Raw genomic sequence first — 18,961 nt, 5'->3', positions numbered from 1 at the left:
ATTTTCTCACTGAAAATAAATGCATGTGCCACCTGGTGGCGAGACAGTCAAATGTGCGTTCTCTCCTGTTGACTGCATTTACTGAGTGATCATTAGAGAGTGTATATATAGTATTTATCGAAAGACAACAATTCTAACCTTTGTAAGTGTATCTGTCCAAACAAACAGCAAAGCACAAAACACAGGAAGGGAAAGGACATAAAAAGGAAAGGGGGCCAGCCCCACGGCCTAGTGGTTAAGTTCAGTGCACTCCGCTTTGGTGGCCTGGGTTCGGTTCCTGGACAGGGACCTACACCATTCATTGGCGGCCATGCTGTGGCAGCAAGCCACATACAAAATAGAGGAAGATTGGCACAGATGTTAGCTCAGGGTGAATCTTCCTCAGCCAAAAAAAAAGAGGAAAATTGGCAACAGATGTTAGCTCAGGGCGACTCTTCCTCAGCTAAAAAAAAAAAAAAAAAAGGAATAGTAACTATAGGGCATCCACTGTGGTGTGTCCAGATGAGTCAAATTAGCCTCCTTTTCATTAATCCTAAATCTCCTTAATCCTCTGTCCTATTGGCTTTCCATGCACCTTCAAATTGGGTATGGAGGGTATGGGAGAGAATAAGTTAAAGAAGGAAAGGTTTGCTATTACATGTTGGGGGTGAGGGAGGGAGGTAGCCAAATGATGACTGTAGTGATCAACTCTAGAAGTGCGGGCTCTTTCATCCATGTAGTCCATTATCTCAGATCCTCCTGGACCCACACACACTTGAGAATTTACTATACAGAACTATGGCAGCCTATTTGGAATATAAGAATCATCCATAGGGTCAGATTGTTGATGCACCTTTCTGGTCTAACAATCTCTCTTTGATGGGCACAAGGGGACTATGGTTACTCCACTAGAACTGTATAATTCAAATAATAATGGCTACCACTTTGAAGTGCTTGCTGTGCACCAGGCACTGTGCTCATCACTTCACATCTCATTTAATCCACGTAACTCTATAGTTTCATCCCCATTTTACACATGAAGAAACCGAACTTTACATTACATAACTTGCTGAATGATCATATACTATTATCAATGTTGGAGCCAGGATTAACTACAGGCCAAAAAGCCCAGGTTCTTGTTAACGTTGCTATATTTACCAATGGCTCTGTGTAAAGATCTTTGAAATATATTTCTGTTTTTTCAACCTCTTAAAATAAGTTTGAAAGCTGTACTCTGCATTGATTTAGCACTGGTGGCTGCTCAAAACTTGCTTTATTCGATTTCAGGAGGCCCTCCCCCTTTTCATTCTCTTCTAGAATTCTCTCTTAGACTCTCCCTCTGTGCTTTGTTCCAGACTGCAGAGTCCTGTCCCTTGGTAGCACATCTCCCTGCCTCATCCCTGCCTTTTTGATCCAAGCCCTTTCCTAGCTTTATGTTCGCGGTGGCTCCACCCCCTCCAGGACCCAGCCTAGGGCGCGGATTAGGGAGGCAGAGAGTGCCGTGCAGGAGGGAGAGCTAAAACCAACCATTACGTTCCTGCCCACAGCTTGCGTGGCCACCTGGTTCCAGACCGGGCCCTACACCACTCATCTGTCAGTGATCATGCTGTGGGGGCTCACATACAGAAAGAGGAAGAGGGGCAGCAAATGTTAGCTGAGGGTGAATCTTCCTCAGCAAAAAAAAAAAAAAAAGAAAGAAAGAAAAGAAAAAAGAAATCCTGCCCTGAGTAGACAAGTAGGGTTATTAGGGTTGCCAGATAGTAGCAAGTAAAATTACAGAACACTCAGTTAAATTTGAATTTCGGTATGTTTCTTATAGTAAAAAATTATTAGTTGCTTATGTGAAATTCAGATTTACCGGGCATCTTGTATTTTATCCGGCAACCCTACGTAGAGTAGTGCGGGTAAGGCAGGGGATTCGAAGATTTGCACCTCCATGGGGGCACTCGAGGGAGGAGGCGGCTTCTGGGCCCTTCTGGCCCGTGAATGAAGTGCCGGTGGGCGCAGTGTGTGCCGCCAGCAGCCAGGCCCCGACTGGCCCATGAAGAAAGGGGGCCACGGGCTTCTGCTGGAACCCCACCCAGGGCTTGGAATCAGGAAACTTGGAAACGACCTGAGATGAACGGCGTCCCCCAGCGCAGGCCAAGGGCCACAGGCCAGAGGCAGGCCGCCCGACTCCAAAATGGAGCCCGCGGCGGCTGCCAGCTGCCAAGATGGCGGCGCGGGGCCGCGCGCGCGCTCTCGGGCTCTTCTCCCCTAGCCTTCCTCCGGCTGGGAGCGCCACTCGCGTCGCGGTGCGCCCGTTGCCCTTCGGCCTGGATAGTGGTCCCGGCCGCCGCGGCCCGCACCATGCGGCTCCTCGGCTGGTGGCAGGTACTGCTGTGGGTGCTGGGGCCTCCCGCCCGCAGCCTGGAGGGTGAGTGCGGGCTGGGGCCGTGGCCGGGCGGCAGGCGGCGGTGCGCGGAGTGACGGGCGAGGTGGCGGTCTGCCGGGCGACGCTCTTACCTGCGCGAAGGCCCGCGACGCGCGCCTCGCCCCTTCCTGGCGCCCTCCGGTGCGCCTCTCCCCGCGTTGTCCCGACCTCTTTCCCCACCGTGGTCCCCCACTCCTGGTCCGGGGTCGGGGGACGGCGGGGCAGGGAGCCCCGGGTGTGACCAGGCCACATTCAAGCCCCCTCAGCAGGCGTCTGCCGGTCGGGAGTGACCATGTAGTAGCGCTCACTGAGGCCTGCCCACGTATGGGAAGCACTTCATGATTAATGATGATAATCATAACGAATAGCCAACAGTTGTGGTGTCCTTATTAGGAGCCAGGAACTGTGCCTAGTGCTTTCCATCATTATCTCATTCAGTCCTCCCACCGACCTGTGAGATAGATTCCATTCGTATCTCCATTTTACAGATGGAGATGCCAAGCTCAGAGAGGCTAAGTAATCTGCCCAAGTTTGCGCTTCTGGTAAATGGCAGCGCCTGTCTTTCTGACTGCAAAGCCCACGCTTTACTCTGCACCCTGCTGGACCACTTTCTTAAGAGCTCCCCTCTTGCTCAGATGCCTGGATATACAGATGAGAAAAACACTGGAGACTTCCAGGGTAACCTGCAGCCTGCCAGGGCCTACTCTCAGGGCCCCTACTCTCAGGGCCCAGGTGGGGAAGGCAGCCACCCTGGAGGCATCCCGAGTCCGGGGGTTGAGGCCCTATTCTCCTTGCTCCTTCACCCCACTCCTCACAGTCCTATTGAAGTCCAGACTCTTTGGCCTTGCTTGTCATTTAGAACTCTACAGGGGGCAGGCCCCGTGGCTTAGCGGTTAAGTGCGCGCGCTCCGCTGCTGGCGGCCCGGGTTTGGATCCCCGGCGCGCAGTGACGCACCGCTTGTCTGGCTGCGTCCCACGTACAGCAACTAGAAGGATGTGCAACTATGACATACAACTATCTACTGGGGCTTTGGAGGAAAAATAAATAAAATTATAACAAAACAAAACAAAAAAAAGGGCCGGCCCCGTGGCTTAGCGGTTAAGTGCGTGCGCTCCGCTACTGGCGGGCCGGGTTGGGATACCGGGCGTGCACCCACGCGCCGCTTCTCCGGCCATGCTGAGGCCGCGTCCCACATGCAGCAACTAGACGGATGTGTAGCTATGACCTACAACTATCTGCTGGGGCTTTGGGGGAAAAAATAAAATAAATAAAATTAAAAAAAAAAAAAAAAGAACTCAACAGGAATAGGCAGGTCTTTCCTTTCCCTGCGGTGCCCTGGAAGGAGGCAGGGCAGTTGGGTGAGCAGGGAGCAGGGTGAGCAATAGTAACACAGTTATCACTAATGAAAGTACTCTGTATGTGCCAGGCGCTGTGCTTGGTGCTTTATGAGCATCAGCTTATTTAATCTTTATTTATTTTTCTTTCTTTCTTTTTTTTTTTTTTTGTGATGAAGATCAGCCCTGAGCTAACATCCATACCAGTCCTCCTCTTTTTGCTACGGAAGACTGGCCCTGAGCTACCATCTATTGCCAATCCTTCTCCTTTTTTTTTCCGCTTTTTCTCACCAAAGCCCTGGGAGATAGTTGTATGTCATAGTTGCACATCCTTCCAGTTGCTGTATGTGGGACGCCGCCTCAGCATGGCTGGACAAGTGGTGCCTCGGTGCGCGCCCGGGATCCAAACCCGGGCTGCCAATAGTGGAGTGTGTGCACTTAACTGCTAAGCCACGGGGCGGGCCCCCTTATTTAATCTTTAAATGCTTATGAAGTAGATGTTGTTATTGTCTTTGTTTTATAGATAAGTAAACTGAGACTTAGAGTCAATAAGTCTTTTGCCAAAGTCATACAGCCAGAAGTTGAGCCGTGATTCAAGCCCATGTCTGCCTGACTCCACAGCTGAACCTCTGTACTACACTTCTCTGTCACTACACTTAACCACCAGCCTCAGAGAGGGGACGACATGTGCTGGATATCTTCTGTTTGTCTGCTGGATCATTCTCCAGCCTTCTCTACCCTGCTCTGTGCCCTGGGTGGCTGCCCTGTATGGAATAACAACTGGCTCTCCTGCCTTCTGGCTTCTGTTGGGTTGGAATGAGGAGAGAGTGAGCTCAGGGTATTGATTTTCTAAGCTCTCTCCCTCAGGGATATCACAGGTTGGCTGTGTCCCTCCATTGAATATCACGGCTTCTAGAAGGCTGTCCTCACTGTTTCAAGGTTCTGTGACTGCTTCTGCCTCTGAACTCTTAGGGTCTATGAGTGGTAACTGGCTCCCCCTCTGCTCTTACTGGCCCTGGAGTTCCTTACCATTCCTTTCGTTTCTGTACACCCAGCCCACATGTTGGTTGTCCCTTTACTAAGTTCTCCTTGACCCAAGTTGAATGTGCCCTCTGTCTCCTGGCAGAAACCTGGCTGATTCAGGGGACTTAGTTATTGTTGCAGTCAGTATGAGCCCACCTGGCAGTCAGGGTCACATTCACGCAGCCCCGAGGATAACACTGGCCATGGGGTGGGTCCTTGGTCATCATGGTCAGGCCATGAATGGGGTGAGGACAGAGGAACCCTTACCAGCTGGTTCTTTTTCAGGATGGTTGAAAATCCAAGGGTTTTTTCTGCAGAGGACACCACTGGCAGATTAGCAGCTGGAGGTGGCAGTGCTGTCCAGGTGTCAAGGAATGGGAACCACCTTTTGGCTTCAACACCCCCATGCCATCTTCACTAGGCAGTCAGCTAGCAGATTCTTACTGGGCACCCATCATATGCCACACGCTCTGCTGGGCACTGGGGGTACAGTGGTAAGCCCGACAGAGAAACAGGTCCGCCCTCCTGTCGGCTGCAGAAGGCAGGCATTAAATGACTACAAATAATTAAGTAAATTACAAGAGTGGAAAATGCTTTAAGGAGAGTCCCAGGGCATTATTGGATGCTATAATGGGCGACCCCACTGTCTGAGGGTAAGGGAAGTTGAAGTTCACCTTACAGAGGTGAAGTTTAGGGTGAGATCTAAAGGCTGAGTTGGATTAGCCAGAAGAAGAGGGGGTGGAGGGCTTTCCCAGCAGAGAAACAGCCCTCGGGACAACTCTAAGGTTGGTGGAGGAGAGTGTGAGTGATCCAGGACCAGAAATGTCTATGGCACCAGTTGAGAGTGTGGACAGAGGCCACGTCACGTGGGGCCTGGTACCCATGCAACAGAAAGCAGACTCAGTCACAGGGCAGGAGGAAGCCACTGAAAGGGTTTTAGCAGGGGAGTGACATGATCATATTTGCCTTTAACTTTCAATTCCACTTGGGTTGCTGTAAGGAGCAGAGTCCGGAGAGGGGATAGAACGCCAACCAGGGAGACCAGTAAGGTGGCTACAGCAATTGTCCAGGTGAGAGATGGCAGTGGCCTGGGCTGAGGGTGTGAGTGGGGACGGGAGAAGTGGATGGATCCAGAATGTATTTAGCAGAGGAATTACCAGGACTTAGTTATGATGCCTGTTCATCTCTTTGAACTGTAAACATCATCATCATCATCACTGCAGGCATTTATGGAGTGCTTACCATGTGCTAGGGACCACATACATCTTTTCTCATTTAATCTCAGTAGCTCTGAATTTCTGCTTTTCGCTGGTGTTTTCTTCATTTGTTAGATGAGCACACTGAGTATTTCCTGTGGAAAGTATTGGTTGCTGCCCCTCCAACCCCTGGCTGTTTTGGTCCTCCCCCATTTGGCTCCCCTGCCACAGAAGCCATTGTGAAAAAACCTGTGGCTGGTAGAGAGCCTTCTGAGAAAAACTGGAAGGGTGTGAAGGAGCTGACCTAGGCTGGGGCTCCCTGGCAGAGTTGGCATGGTGCCCCCACCTTGTTCTCTGAACATCTTCTTTGCTGCCAGTAATGGAATAATTTTCATTTTATGCATGGCTCAGACTGTAATCAGCTAGTTTAGGTTAAGAAGCAATCTCTTTTAAAAGGCACTTTACCATGGGAGGGTTCAATGACTTTCACAGAGTAGGTCATTTCTATCTTCCTGTGGAGTAATTCAGTGTTTCCTTTCTTCTCGATACCTAAATGAGAACAATGGTACCTGAGGGCATAAGAATTTTTTTGTTCCTAATCTGTACTGTGTACTTAAATATCTTCACAGGAGGGAAAAACAACACTCCTGAACTTAAAATGCCAGCTCTCTGCATCACTCAGACTCCTTTTTGATTTTCTATGGGAGACATCTATCCATTTTTACACAAGGGTGATCAGAGAGAACTGGATTCTAATTTGTGCCCTTATTTTTTTCTCCTGAGATGCTTTCAGGTTATTGGTATTTTCCACTTACTTATTGGACCTAGAATGTTGATTAGGTTCAGAGAGAGCAGATCTCTGTGGAGCTGGGGCATTTGGGAGCAGGGCTCGGCCTCCAAACCTGGCACCCTTCGTTCTTCTCCAGATTTTCAGCCACTCTGGTTTCATTTCCTGCTCTGTCTTGTGGACAACCCAGCAAACATGTTTGGTTTTTCTTCTGATTATATAAGCAGTACATGCTCATCAACCAAAAGCCTCCAGAAAGACCACCAGTGTGATCCCACCCTCACACTGGCAGAACTCCTTGCCCAGGCACCCCGCCCCTTCTCTAGGTCATAGTCATGGAAGTGCTTGACCCTCTTCTGTCAAGGACCCACCTTGCTGTCCAAGGCCTGTCCTCTGCCCTATCTAACCTGTATTGTCACCTCTCCTCCTTACCTGCCTTCCTGTCAGCTTTATATATCCTTAAATTTCTCCTATGTCCTAAAAACCAAAATAGAAACCTCTCTTAGCCCCTTGCCTGCCCACAGCAACTACCCCATCTTTCTTGTCCTCTTCTTAGCTAGACTTTCAGAAAGAATTGTGTAGGGCCGGCTCTGTGGCTTAGCGGTTAAGTGCGTGCGCTCTGATGCTGGCGGCCCGGGTTCGGATCCCGGGAGCGCCCGGAGGCACCGCTTCTCCGTCCAACGCGAGGCCGAGTCCCGCGTACAGCAACTAGAAGGATGTGAACCTATGACATACAACTATCTACTGGGGCTTTGGGGGGAAAAAGCTGAATAAATAAAATCTTTAAAAAAAAAAAATAAAAAAGAAAGAATTGTGTATATTTATCCATGTAGTTACCATTTCTGGTGCTCTTCATTCTTTTGTGTGGATCCATATTTCCATCTGGTATCATTTTGCTTCTGCTTGAAGGCGTTCCTTTAAGGTTCTTATCGTGTGGGTCTGTTGGTGATGAATTCTTTTGGCTTTTGTGTGTCTGCAAAAGTATTTATTTTGCTTTTGTTTTTGAAAGATATTTTTGCTGGGTTTAGAATTCTAGGTTTGTAGTTTTTTCCTTTCAGTACTTTAAAGATGCTGCTCTTCTTGCTTGCATTGTTTCCAACGAGAAATCTGCTGTCGTCTTATCTTTGTTCCTCTGTTCATAGTGTGTCTTTATTCTCTAGCTATGTTCAAGATTTTTTCTTGTCACTGGTTTTGATTAGTTTGATTACGATGTGTCTTGGTGTAGTTCATTGAGCTTGGGGTTTGTTGAGCTTGGATCTATGGTTTTATAGTTTTCATCAAGTTTGTAAAGTTTTCAGTTATTATTTCTTCAGATACTTTTTCTGTCTTTTCCACTCTCTTCTTTCTTTTGAGTACTCCAATTATCTGTGCATTAGGCCACTTGAAATTGTCCCACAGCTCACTGATGTTCTTAATTTTTTTGGATTCTTTTTTTCACTTTGGATAGGTTCTATTGCTATGCTTTCAAGTTCACTACTCTTTTCTTCTGCAGTCTAATCTGCCATTAGTCCATCCAGTGCAGTTTTCATCTCAGACATTGTAGTTTTCATCGCCAGAAGTATGATTTGAGGCTTTTTTTTAATTGAGTTATAATTGACTTATAACATTATCGTAGTTTCGGGTGTACAACATAATGATTCGATATTTGTATATATTGCGAAATGATCACCACAATAAGTCTAGTTAATGTCCATCACCATACATAGTTACAAAATTTTTCTTCTTGTGGTGAGAACTTTTAAGGTTTACTCTCCTAGCAACTTTCAAATATACAATACATTATTATTAACTATAGTCACTATGCTGTACATGTCATCTCCATGACTTACTTATTTTATAACCGGAAGTTTGTACTTTTTGACCACCTTCACCCATTTTGCCCACCCCCACCCACCACCTCTGGCAACCACTAATCTGTTCTCTGTGTCTATGAACTTGCTTTTTTTTTTTTTTAGATTTCACATATAAGTGAGATCATATGGTATTTGTCTTTCTATGTCTGACTTATTTCACTTAGCATAATGCCCTCAAGGTCCATGCACATTGTTGTAAATGGCAAGATTTCCTTCTTCTTTATGGCTGATAATATTCCATTGTGTGTGTGTGTGTGTGTGTGTGTGTGTGTACATTTTATTTATCCATTGATCCATCAATGGACAGTTAGGTTGCTTCCATGTCTTGGCTATTGTAAATAATGCTGCAATGAACACAGGGTGCATATATCTTTTTGAGTTAGTGTTTTTATTTTCTTTGGATAAATATGCAGAAGTGGAAGCTGGATCATATATATGGTAGTTCTATTTTTAATTTTTTGAGGAGCCTCCATGATGTTTTCTGTAGTGGCTGCACCCATTTATGTTCCCACCAACAGTGCACAAGGGTGCCCTTTCCTCTGTATTCTTGCCAACACTTAGTTATTTCTTGTCTTTTTGATGATACCCATTCTAACAGGTATGAGGTGATATCTCATTGCAAATTGATTTGCATTTCGATTTGGGTCTTGTTTTATATCTTATGTCTGTATAGCTACTTAACTTTATGAACATGTGTAATATGGTTATAATTACTGTTTTAATGTCCTCATCTAATAATTCTGACATCTGTGCAAGTTCTGGGTCAGTTTTAATTGGTCGATAATTCTCTTCATTATGGATCATATTTTCTGGCTTCTTTGCATGCCTGGTAATCTTTGCTTGGATGCCAGACATAAATTTTACCTTCTTGAGTGCTAGATATTTTAGTATTCCTATAACTATTCTTGAACTTTGTTCTGGGATACAGTTAAGTTACTTGAACATGGTTTGATCCTTGCTTGTGTTTTCTGACAGTTTGTGTTTTATTGTGCCACGATGCTCAGCCCTTGACTGAGTCCTTCCCCAGTGGGTACGGCTGCTCCTCTACGTGCTGCTTCTTGGTCTTCAGGTTCTCTTCATGCTTGTTGAGCTGGCGGCGCATGGCATGTGTTTTCTTGGGTCTTAGGTCCAGGGGCTTGTACTTCTTGCCCTTGTAGAATTTCCTGGGATTCTCTTCCTACGTCTGGTTAATGATGGTGAGACACCGGTGATGGATTTGTGAACTCAGATCTTGGAGAGCTTGGATGCTGCATCGCCCGTCACTTTGGGGATGCGCAGCTGGGATAGCTCTACCTTCAGGGCATCCAGCTGTTTCAGCAGCCCTTCCTTCTTGCCGAAAAGGTCTCGAGCCTTAATCTTGCCCATGGCTACACAAGCTGCTGCCGCCTGCTTGGAGGGAAAGAGCTTGATTCTTGCTTTTAAAAGTTTGCTAGATGGGAGCAGAGCTGTATCTACTATAGGGTTAATTGTGCCCCACTACTGAAACAAGTCCCTTTTGTGTACTCTCCCTAGTGCCCTGTGAATTATGAGGTTTTCCAGTCTAGCTGGTGAGAACAGGGACTATTCCCAGCTCTGTGTGAGTGTTGGGTACTGTTGCCTCTAATCCTTCTGGGCAATTCTTTCCCTGCTTTGGGTAGTTTACTCACATGCATATGCTGACCAGTGTTCTTGAGGGGCCCCTCTGTAGATCTCCAGAGTCCTCTCTCTGCAGCTCTCCTATCTCCAGTATTCTGTTCCACAAACTCTAGCTTTCTTGATCTCCTTGGACCCTTGGCCCCATCTCCTCAGCTTGAGGAGTCTGCTGGGCTCTGCCTGGTCCCCTTCCCTGAGCCGGGCGGGAACGCCCTCAGGCGGTCAGCTAGAGCAGTTTTAGGGCTCTCCTCATTTGCTTCCTGTTTCTCAGCGATCACTGGCCTTGGGTGCCTGGTAGTTGGTCTCCTGAAACTGTTGTTTCACATATTTGGCTGTTTTGGGGGTGTTTCAGGAGGGAGGGTAAATATGGTCGCTGTTACTCCGTGTTAGCCAGGAGCATAATTCCCAGGGAATGTTTTTGAATTTCTGAATGAATCTGCACATCTCTATGGGAATATTCTTTGAGACCTTATACAAATGTGCCTACCTTAGGAGGCTCCCGGACCCTTCCCCAACTTTGAAGCCAGTTGGTCATTCAAACGCTGGTGACATGCTGTTGGCATGGCAGAGCTCACTACACAGCTGGTGGGTCCTGCCCATGGGGAGCTTGTCTGATTGCAGCTGGGCTCATTTGTTTCCTCTAGTCTGTGCCTGGCGCAGAGTCTGGCAGCCATTGCTGAGTTAATGAGAGTTGGAGGGCGGGAGTCATTGTTACAGAGTAGAGATTGCTGAGTGGATGTACGAGACTGCCCAGGACTCTTCCCTTACCTGACTATTTTGCCCAAGCCCTATCTGGTGGCTCCATAGTGGGAGGAAAGTCTTTTTCTCCCTGCTGCTGCCCCAGCACTGCTGGGTGCACCCCATAGCACTCCCAAGGGCAGTAGCCCAAGAGCAGCGGGCAAGAGACCAGAGTTCAGCTGGAGAGGCCACCTTAGGAAGGAGCTGCTTCGTGGCTCGAAAAGTGTTCCTCAGGTAGTGTGGCCCAGCAACCCCCGAGGTATCGTAGGGGAGGGTAAGGCCCGTTCTGGAGTAGCAGTTAGAAGACTCTGCTCTGAGACCTGGCTCTGCTGCTTACTAGCTTGTATGTCACTGGGCATTACATTGAACCTCTCTGTTCCTCAGCCTGGTCATCTATTAAGTGGGAATGATAACCCTTGTCTTGCCTGTCTCACAGAGCTGTTAGAATGTGTGCAAAGATGCTTTGCCCTAGTAGAATCTTCCATAAAGCCATCATTATTTTCTTGGATATTCTCATCAAACAAAATTGTTAAAGTGTGTTTGTATTATATTTTCCTAATTGGATTTGCACTGGAATGTTTTTGTTCATAATCCATATGCAAGCAGTGAGTTTCGCATGAAGCTATGTATTTGTCCACTTATTTACATGGCATTCATTAATCTAGTACCTCTTTGTGACCGTCTCCATGACCTGGAGAATGGTGGGTGGCTCTCTGATAGTTTTTTTTTTTTTTTAAAGATTTTATTTATTTTATTTTTCCCCCAAAGCCCCAGTGAATAGTTGTATGTCATAGCTGCACATCCTTCTAGTTGCTGTATGTGGGACACGGCCTTAGCATGGCCAGAGAAGCGGTGTGTCGGTGCACGCCCGGGATCCGAACCCGGGCCGCCAGCAGCAGAGCGCGAGCACTTAACCGCTAAGCCATGGGGCCAGCCCTCTGATAGTTTAATGGGAAGGATAACTTTCTTCTCTGTAGGGGAAAATTTCATATTCGAAGAGAACTGTAATTCTGTAGGGTTCATTTATTTTGAAGTCAAATATGACTGTGAACATGCTGGCATGTTTAGTTGCAGAGGAAAGTGGTCACTTATGGTCAGAGGAGCAGCCTGCTCGCCCTCTCCAGGTGGGGGCTGTGTACACAAGTGAGGAGGAGCCTTCACGTGGCCCGATGGGCCAGGACGTGTCAGCTGAAGAGGCTGATGCAGTGCTGGGGCTGGACACCGATGGCGACCACATGGCGATGTTGTCTGTAATTCCCGGGGAGGCTGAGGACAAACTGAGCTCAGAGCCTGGCGGCGGAACCTGCAGGGCTGGAGGGGAGGAGGACGCGCGGTGCAGTCTCGGAGAGAGCTTCTTCTCGCTGGACAGCGCTGGAGCAAGCTTCCCTGATAGAGAAGAGGAGTATTACACAGAGCCGGAGGTGGCGGAATCGGACCTAGCCCCGACAGAGGACTCCAATAACACTGAAAGTCTGAAGTCCCCAAAGGTGAACTGTGAGGAGAGAAATGTGACGGGATTAGAAAATTTCACTCTGAAAATTTTAAATATGTCACAGGTAAGAAAAAATTCTTTAGTCCTTTTCTCCTTTTCAGTACATTGATTTTACGGTTTAATACTCTATCAATTTTCAAAGGGAGGGTCATAGTCTTTATCATATTGTAAGTGGGATAGCATTTAATGGCTGCATCAGTGAAAATTGACTTTGCTTTCTGTGATGTTTGCAGGGAAAGGAGGAGGTATAACTAGTGTCATTATAATTTAGGTGACTTAAACCTAGTCATCCTTGGGCTAATCTCTCCACCAAGTCTCATGATAAAATCCTGGTGGACAGATAGGTGCTTGGCATCAGAATCATAGCATTTTTCTTCTTCCAAATGAGGTATTACAGAGGCAACTTAAAAGCATCTGAATTACTAAAATTGTAATTTAGTATTGTTTACACCAGTAGTGCCCATGGGAAGTATGTTATATTGATGAAAAGTTTCTTTTGTCCAAAGAGTGTGAATCCAGTGTTTTCTCAGGAGTGACAGCTGGACAATTGTCCCAAATCCAGCCATGCTTTTCCAACTAGTTGGATAAATGGTGATTCCAAAGAGAATATTGGGATAATGACTGACAGTTTCTGTAGGATTGTTAAGCCAGATAGCAGGATGAATTCAGGCTGCTTATGTAAGAGAAGAAATCCTAGCTCTGAAAGCTGATTGCTTATTTTAAACGAGGGTACGTATGGTACATTGAGTGCACGTAGCCCCTCCAAGTGCAGGGTCGGTGCTGGCCTCACAGCCTCCCCTCAACACCAGGTCAATGCTGTGCCTCAGCTCTGCAGGACTGTTTCACGGGTGTCACACACGTGACCAGGGCAGAGCAGTTTAAGCAGTCTGGGTTTGGTGGCAGGGATGGTACACCCTTGAATTGAACTAACCTTTGGCCAAGTACATTGATCCGACTGCTTAGTACAGACTTGGATCTGCTGAGATGATAGTTGGGGCCTGAGACCACAGTGCTTTACTAATGCCATTAGATTGCGTGAGATGTATAGTTCAAAAGTTGGGACAGTGGCCTGTACCCCGTGAGTTCTTAGTATTTGAACTGATGAATTATGAAAAATATTAAAATTGCTCTATAGTAATATTAAGAAAGCTTAGAGGAAAGTTTATAACGTCATTTGATAGTACTTTTCTGCTGCTTCATGGATTGATATGGGTCTAAATCCAAACGGTTCTTAAGGTGACAGACTACAGTCTCCTCCTATCCCTGCCCCACCTCCTCCCCCTAGAGGCAGCAGTGTCTCCTGTTTCTTGGGTATCCTTCCAGAAAAAAACGTGCATGCACATTTACTGCTGACTTTAACACTTGTTTCTTTTACCACAGGACCTCATGGATTTTCTAAACCCAAACGGTAGTGACTGCACGCTGGTCCTCTTTTACACCCCTTGGTGCCGGTTTTCTGCCAGTTTGGCCCCTCATTTTAATTCTCTGCCCCGGGCATTTCCAGCTCTTCATTTTTTGGCCCTGGATGCATCCCAGCACAGCAGGTATCGTCCCTGAGTGGGGTTTGTGTCTCCTCCTTTCGGATGATGGTTGTAGTTGTTTAGAGGTGTAATCAGTTCAGTTAGAAACGGAGGAGGTAGGCGTGAGCTTTGAAACGAGATTGAAGGAAGGGAAAGGCAGGTGTGAGGAGTGAGGCTTGTCAGACTCCTGAGGGAGCTGCTGGCCTCCGTTTCTGGAGGCCGCCTTCAGAAGAAAGACTGTTCTGTGTGTGGTGGAATTTCAAAGTGGGTCTGCCTGATGGCAGAGGAGGGGCCAGAGGATTTTTTAGGTCCTGGCCAGACTGAATTAGCAAAATTAGTATCACAAGTAGGATCTTCCTTTGTGACTTTCATCTGCAGTTTAGGTCCCCACCCCTGGCAGCCTAACTCTTGGCACCCCCGGTCCATGTCTACTTAGGATTTCTTTCTTTCCTTCTTTTATTTTTTTTCTTTCCTTCCTTTCCCTCCTTCTTTCTTTCCTCTTGCTTACATTTATTCTTGCATGCATGTTTCTTAGTAGACAATCAATAAATTAATTTAATAAATTAACCCTTTAAAATGACATTTGCCCTTGTTTTCTTTCTTTATATTGTTCAGTGGGCTTTTGTCTTTTTCAAATGTTCACTAAGTTACAAAGAACTTTGTTCAGATATTATGTATTTCCCGTGAGTGCTATGGCTGTGCCTGGGTTATAAACTGTGTGCCCCACTCCTCCTCTAAATCACATGCTCCTGAGCAGGTCACAAGGAGATTGTGTGTGAATAAATTTGGAAAGTCTGGAAGATGGTCAAGTTGGTGGTAAAAATGAGGTTGCGTAAAACTTTATTAACTTGTGCTCCACTGATTTTTTAGTGTGGGTAATGTAACTGCTGATGTTTACATGAAATCATTTATGAAGAAAGAAATTGCCCAACAAATTAGTAATTCTCATAAGGGCTTCAGGGAAATATCTAAGTGGCCTGGCTCAAGGGAACAGACTGATTGGAAAGACAGTCCAGGTCAACGTCCAGCTTTGACTGGGCCCTCCACTGCCCCCATGCTGGCAGGGCTGGCTCCCAGCACCTGCTCAGTACTCTTTGGTTTTGGGTCTGGTACTGTCTCCCCTCCCCCGACCCCATTCCCTGCAGGCTTTTAGCATCTGCTTTATTCCTTCTTCATCTCTATGCATCCTGCTCAGTGCCTGGTATGGGGCCTTAGTTGTGGAGAATAGAGGATACTTGTTCTTATTATATGGCCTGGGACATGTGTTTACCTCGTATGTTAATATTTGTTACATCATGTTTACAAAAGAAAAATCCTGATTATCCAATATTACCATTTTACTAATGGGGGAAACTGAGGCTTAAAGAGGTTGAATAATCTGTGCAAAAGTCACACAGCTGGCTCAGTGGCAGAACCGAGGCTCGAACTCTGAGTGTTTGGACTCTGGAGCTTATACCACTACTCTGTATTATGAAGGTACTGCTCAGGTCATGTTACTTCCGAATCGTCCTGCCCTAACTGTGAACTTCCTGGTGTGTTTCTTTTTTTTTTTTTTTTAAAGATTTTATTTATTCATTTTTTCCCCCCAAAGCCCCAGCAGATAGTTGTATGTCATAGGTTCACATCCTTTTAGTTGCTGTACGTGGGACTCGGCCTCGCGCTGGACGGAGAAGTGGTGCCTCGGGGCGCGCCCGGGATCCAAACCCGGGCCGCCAGCATCAGAGCGCGCACACTTAACCGCTAAGCCACGGAGCCGGCCCATCCTGGTGTGTTTCTTAAATCACAGATTCTCTTGTGCTGACATATCAAACTAATTGCTTACCGTAAGTTGAATGTTGTATGAAGGATGGAGATGGGCATTCTGGAGAGTTTGAAATTTCTTCTGTCAAGTAAACTGACATAGTGTGCTTTGTCCATGAATTAGAATTTTCTGGTCTGATCCATTTGGCAGTTAGGAACTTAAATAGTGGAATAATTGTGTCATGGGTAGTTCCATACTGTAATAGAAAGCAGCTCAGCAGAACAGGAATGCCCTCCACCATGACCCATAAGGAAAGAGGTCAGAAACAGCTACAAGCATATAGTTTGAATATCAGAAACCTCTGTAGGTCACACGAAACTGATTCTTTCTCAATTATTTCCATCCATTCTGATACGGTAATTGTGTGAGAAAGCCCGCTGTTTCTTCAGGTTTTCTCACTGGCTTCTTTCTCTCGTAGCCTTTCTACCAGGTTTGGCACCGTAGCTGTTCCTAACATCTTGTTATTTCAAGGAGCTAAACCAATGGCTAGATTTAATCACACAGACCGAACACTGGAAACGCTGAAAATCTTCATTTTCAACCAGACAGGTATGTAGAAATAATACATTGTAGAAGAAACTTTATTGCTGGGGGGTGTATGCCTTCTGTGGGTTCCAATCTGCTGCTGTTCTTAGGTGAAGGATTCAAGATGGGCTTTCAGAAGTAAAACTTTTTTTTTTGAGGAAGATTGGCCCTGCGCTAACATCTGTTGCCAATCTTCCTCTTTTTCTTTTTCTCCCCAAAGCCCCAGTACATAGTTGTGTACCATAGCTGTAGAGTGAAACTTCTTTTCTAATGAACTCTTAGGATCCTGTTAAATGTCTGACAATCAGTGGCAAGCTTAACATGAATAGGTAATTTTAATATGATTATAGATACCTTTTTTAAAAAAATAACAGCTTTATTGAGTTATAATTCACATACCATACACCTGTATACCTTTTTACATATGTTTGTCAATGTAAGTATAATATTTATACAAAAATATACATTAATCATCAGTGTACTGAGTGATGAATTTTCACAAAGTAAACAGCTTGGGTAACCAGTACTCAGATCCTGAAAGAGAACATCACTAGCCCTCCTTCAGCACTACTGCTCCTGCCCTCAAGGATAACCACCATCTCGACTCCGAACACCATAGACTAGTGTTACCTGTTTTTGAACTTCATATTAATGGAGGCGTACAGTATGGATTCTTTCGTGTCTTGCTTAGTTCATTCACCATTATGTTTGTGGGATTCATCTGCATTGTTGCGTGTGGTTGTGTTTTGTTCATTTTTGTTGCTGTATGGTGTTCCATTAATCCATTTGCAGATGCTATTTTAATTCCTTAATATTTGCCAAAACATATGGCCTTATTTTTTTTATTCTGTCAAAGTTTGAGCACTGTATATTGAAGAAATTTCCTTCATTGGAAAAGTTCACTCCTCAAAAGCTTCAGTGCCTCAATTATGAGCACCCCACTTCTTCCTGAAGTATATTCACTGGAAATAAATACAAATTATACCTTTCATATATTTACCTTCCATATATATTAAGTTGCATGTAATTACTTAAATCTAACACTAAAGAACCAAGAGCTGAGTTACCTCATAGGAGTTATAAGCCTTCTTACCAGGTGGTGAGCTATTCTAGAGCTATTCTATACCAGACCCCTGATTGTCATTCAGTTGATATGGAGAGAGGGAGCCATTTTGCTCAATGCCTTAAACCTAGAACACAAATGAAATCTAGGAGTCACAGCATCTTTGGTAATCACTGATCCCAGTAGTGGTTCTAACAGTTCTTTCAGTAAATTATTTTAAAGCATTTTGAATTTAGCATTACTTAACCTGTGAAAACCTTCTGTAGACTCCTAAGAGTAACTTTACTAGTTACTTGTTGAACTTTGGTCTCAAAAGAGAATAAAAGACAGCTCTTACATGCACTGACTTAAGACCCCTCTGAGGGGTTCACAGCAATTCCAGTGTTTTAGCTTTGAACTGCTGAATGGATTCTTGTTCCTTTGATGTGGTGGGGAGAAAGGCAAGTTACAAATTACACCGACAGGCAAGTAAAACCCCTCCCAGATATACTAGCGGTGGTGTTTAAGACTGCATATCATTTTGCATACGATACAAAATACTTCAGAAAGATCTGTAGCTGCTGTTTTCTATCTGATTTGAAACAACTGATTTCTCTTCCAGGTATAGAAGCCAAGAAACATGTGGTAGTAACGCAAGCTGACCACGCAGGCCCTCTCCCCAGCACGCTCGTAAAAAGTGTGGACTGGCTGCTTGTTTTTTCCTTATTCTTTTTAGTTAGTTTTATTATGTATGCTGCCATTCGAACTGAGAGTATTCGGTGGCTGATTCCAGGACAAGAACAGGAACATGCAGAGTAGTGATGGACTGAAAGGAGAAGTCAGAAAGAGGAATTCCAATCCTTCATTTCAGAAATTAATGCTGCAGTTTCATACATTTTCTCCAGTGAAGTGTTGACTTACAACTTGTCAGATTAAAAGAATCATGCGTTTGAACTGCTGAATGTGTAAAAACATTATAAACTGGTGTTTTAACTAGTATTGCAATAAGCAAATGCAAAAATATTCAATACAACTTACCATTCTTGTTTTTACTACTGGAACATAAGCCAGTATTTTAAGGGAGTAATCCAGTTTGCAATGTGATGTATTCTGGTGGAATAGTGAGTAGAATGGCAATATGCTGACTTTATAGAAGGCAGAAATAGGATTTTCAGATTCTAGCTTTAGAAAATTCTTGATTCCTTATATATGTCTAAGAAGGTTGGTTTTCTGTACATTTGCAGTTTCTCTCTCTCAGTCTATAAGCAGGAAAGTGTTCTGTTATGGGAAAAATAACTAGAATTGATAAGTGTGACCTTACAAGTAGCAACTAATGGGAAAATAAAAGAGTCAAATACTTTGGTGTTTGTGACCTCCAATTTCACTGAAAGAATCTGCAGTGATTTAAGAGGTTGTTTCTGGGTAAGGCAGATGTCAGGAGAAAGTAAATGTTATCACAACAAAAGCTTATTTATTATCAGTTCTATGCTAAAGCATAACTTAAATGTTAGTCATAGTTCTCTAACCAGCATGCATTAATTGAACCTTAAAATGTCCTTAGCACTGTGCTAGGCTTAGTGAGAGCTGAAAGAAATGTAAAACACCCTTCTTGCTCACAAGTTGAT

General features: G+C 45.2%; 1 protein-coding gene and 1 pseudogene across 3 annotated transcripts; one reads left to right on the top strand and one right to left on the bottom strand.

Annotated features, from left to right (window-relative positions):
• The first annotated feature begins 2,238 nt into the window (after positions 1-2,238).
• TXNDC15 (thioredoxin domain containing 15) lies at positions 2,239-18,695 on the top strand. 3 transcript variants are annotated; one of them, XM_004420184.2, is made up of 5 exons: positions 2,239-2,395; positions 12,025-12,512; positions 13,829-13,992; positions 16,188-16,318; positions 17,959-18,695. In XM_004420184.2, the coding sequence occupies exons 1-5, from the start codon at positions 2,329-2,331 to the stop codon at positions 18,153-18,155; spliced, it is 1,047 nt and encodes a 348-aa protein (XP_004420241.1). In that variant the 5' UTR covers positions 2,239-2,328; the 3' UTR covers positions 18,156-18,695. The 3 variants fall into 3 exon arrangements, with proteins under 3 accessions (XP_004420241.1, XP_087285901.1, XP_014651421.1); XM_087429775.1 differs by having other exon boundaries at positions 2,262-2,352; XM_014795935.2 differs by lacking the exon at positions 2,239-2,395 and adding an exon at positions 5,751-5,820.
• LOC106803681 (large ribosomal subunit protein uL29 pseudogene) lies at positions 9,587-9,951 on the bottom strand (annotated as a pseudogene).
• Positions 18,696-18,961: the final 266 nt, after the last annotated feature.

This window comes from Ceratotherium simum, chromosome 4 (assembly GCF_057802395.1).
Source record: "Ceratotherium simum simum isolate JZ-2026a chromosome 4, ASM5780239v1, whole genome shotgun sequence".
Lineage (NCBI taxonomy): Eukaryota > Metazoa > Chordata > Mammalia > Perissodactyla > Rhinocerotidae > Ceratotherium > Ceratotherium simum.
Note: the sequence above shows the minus strand (reverse complement) of the source record. Positions and strands in the feature narration are given on the sequence as shown.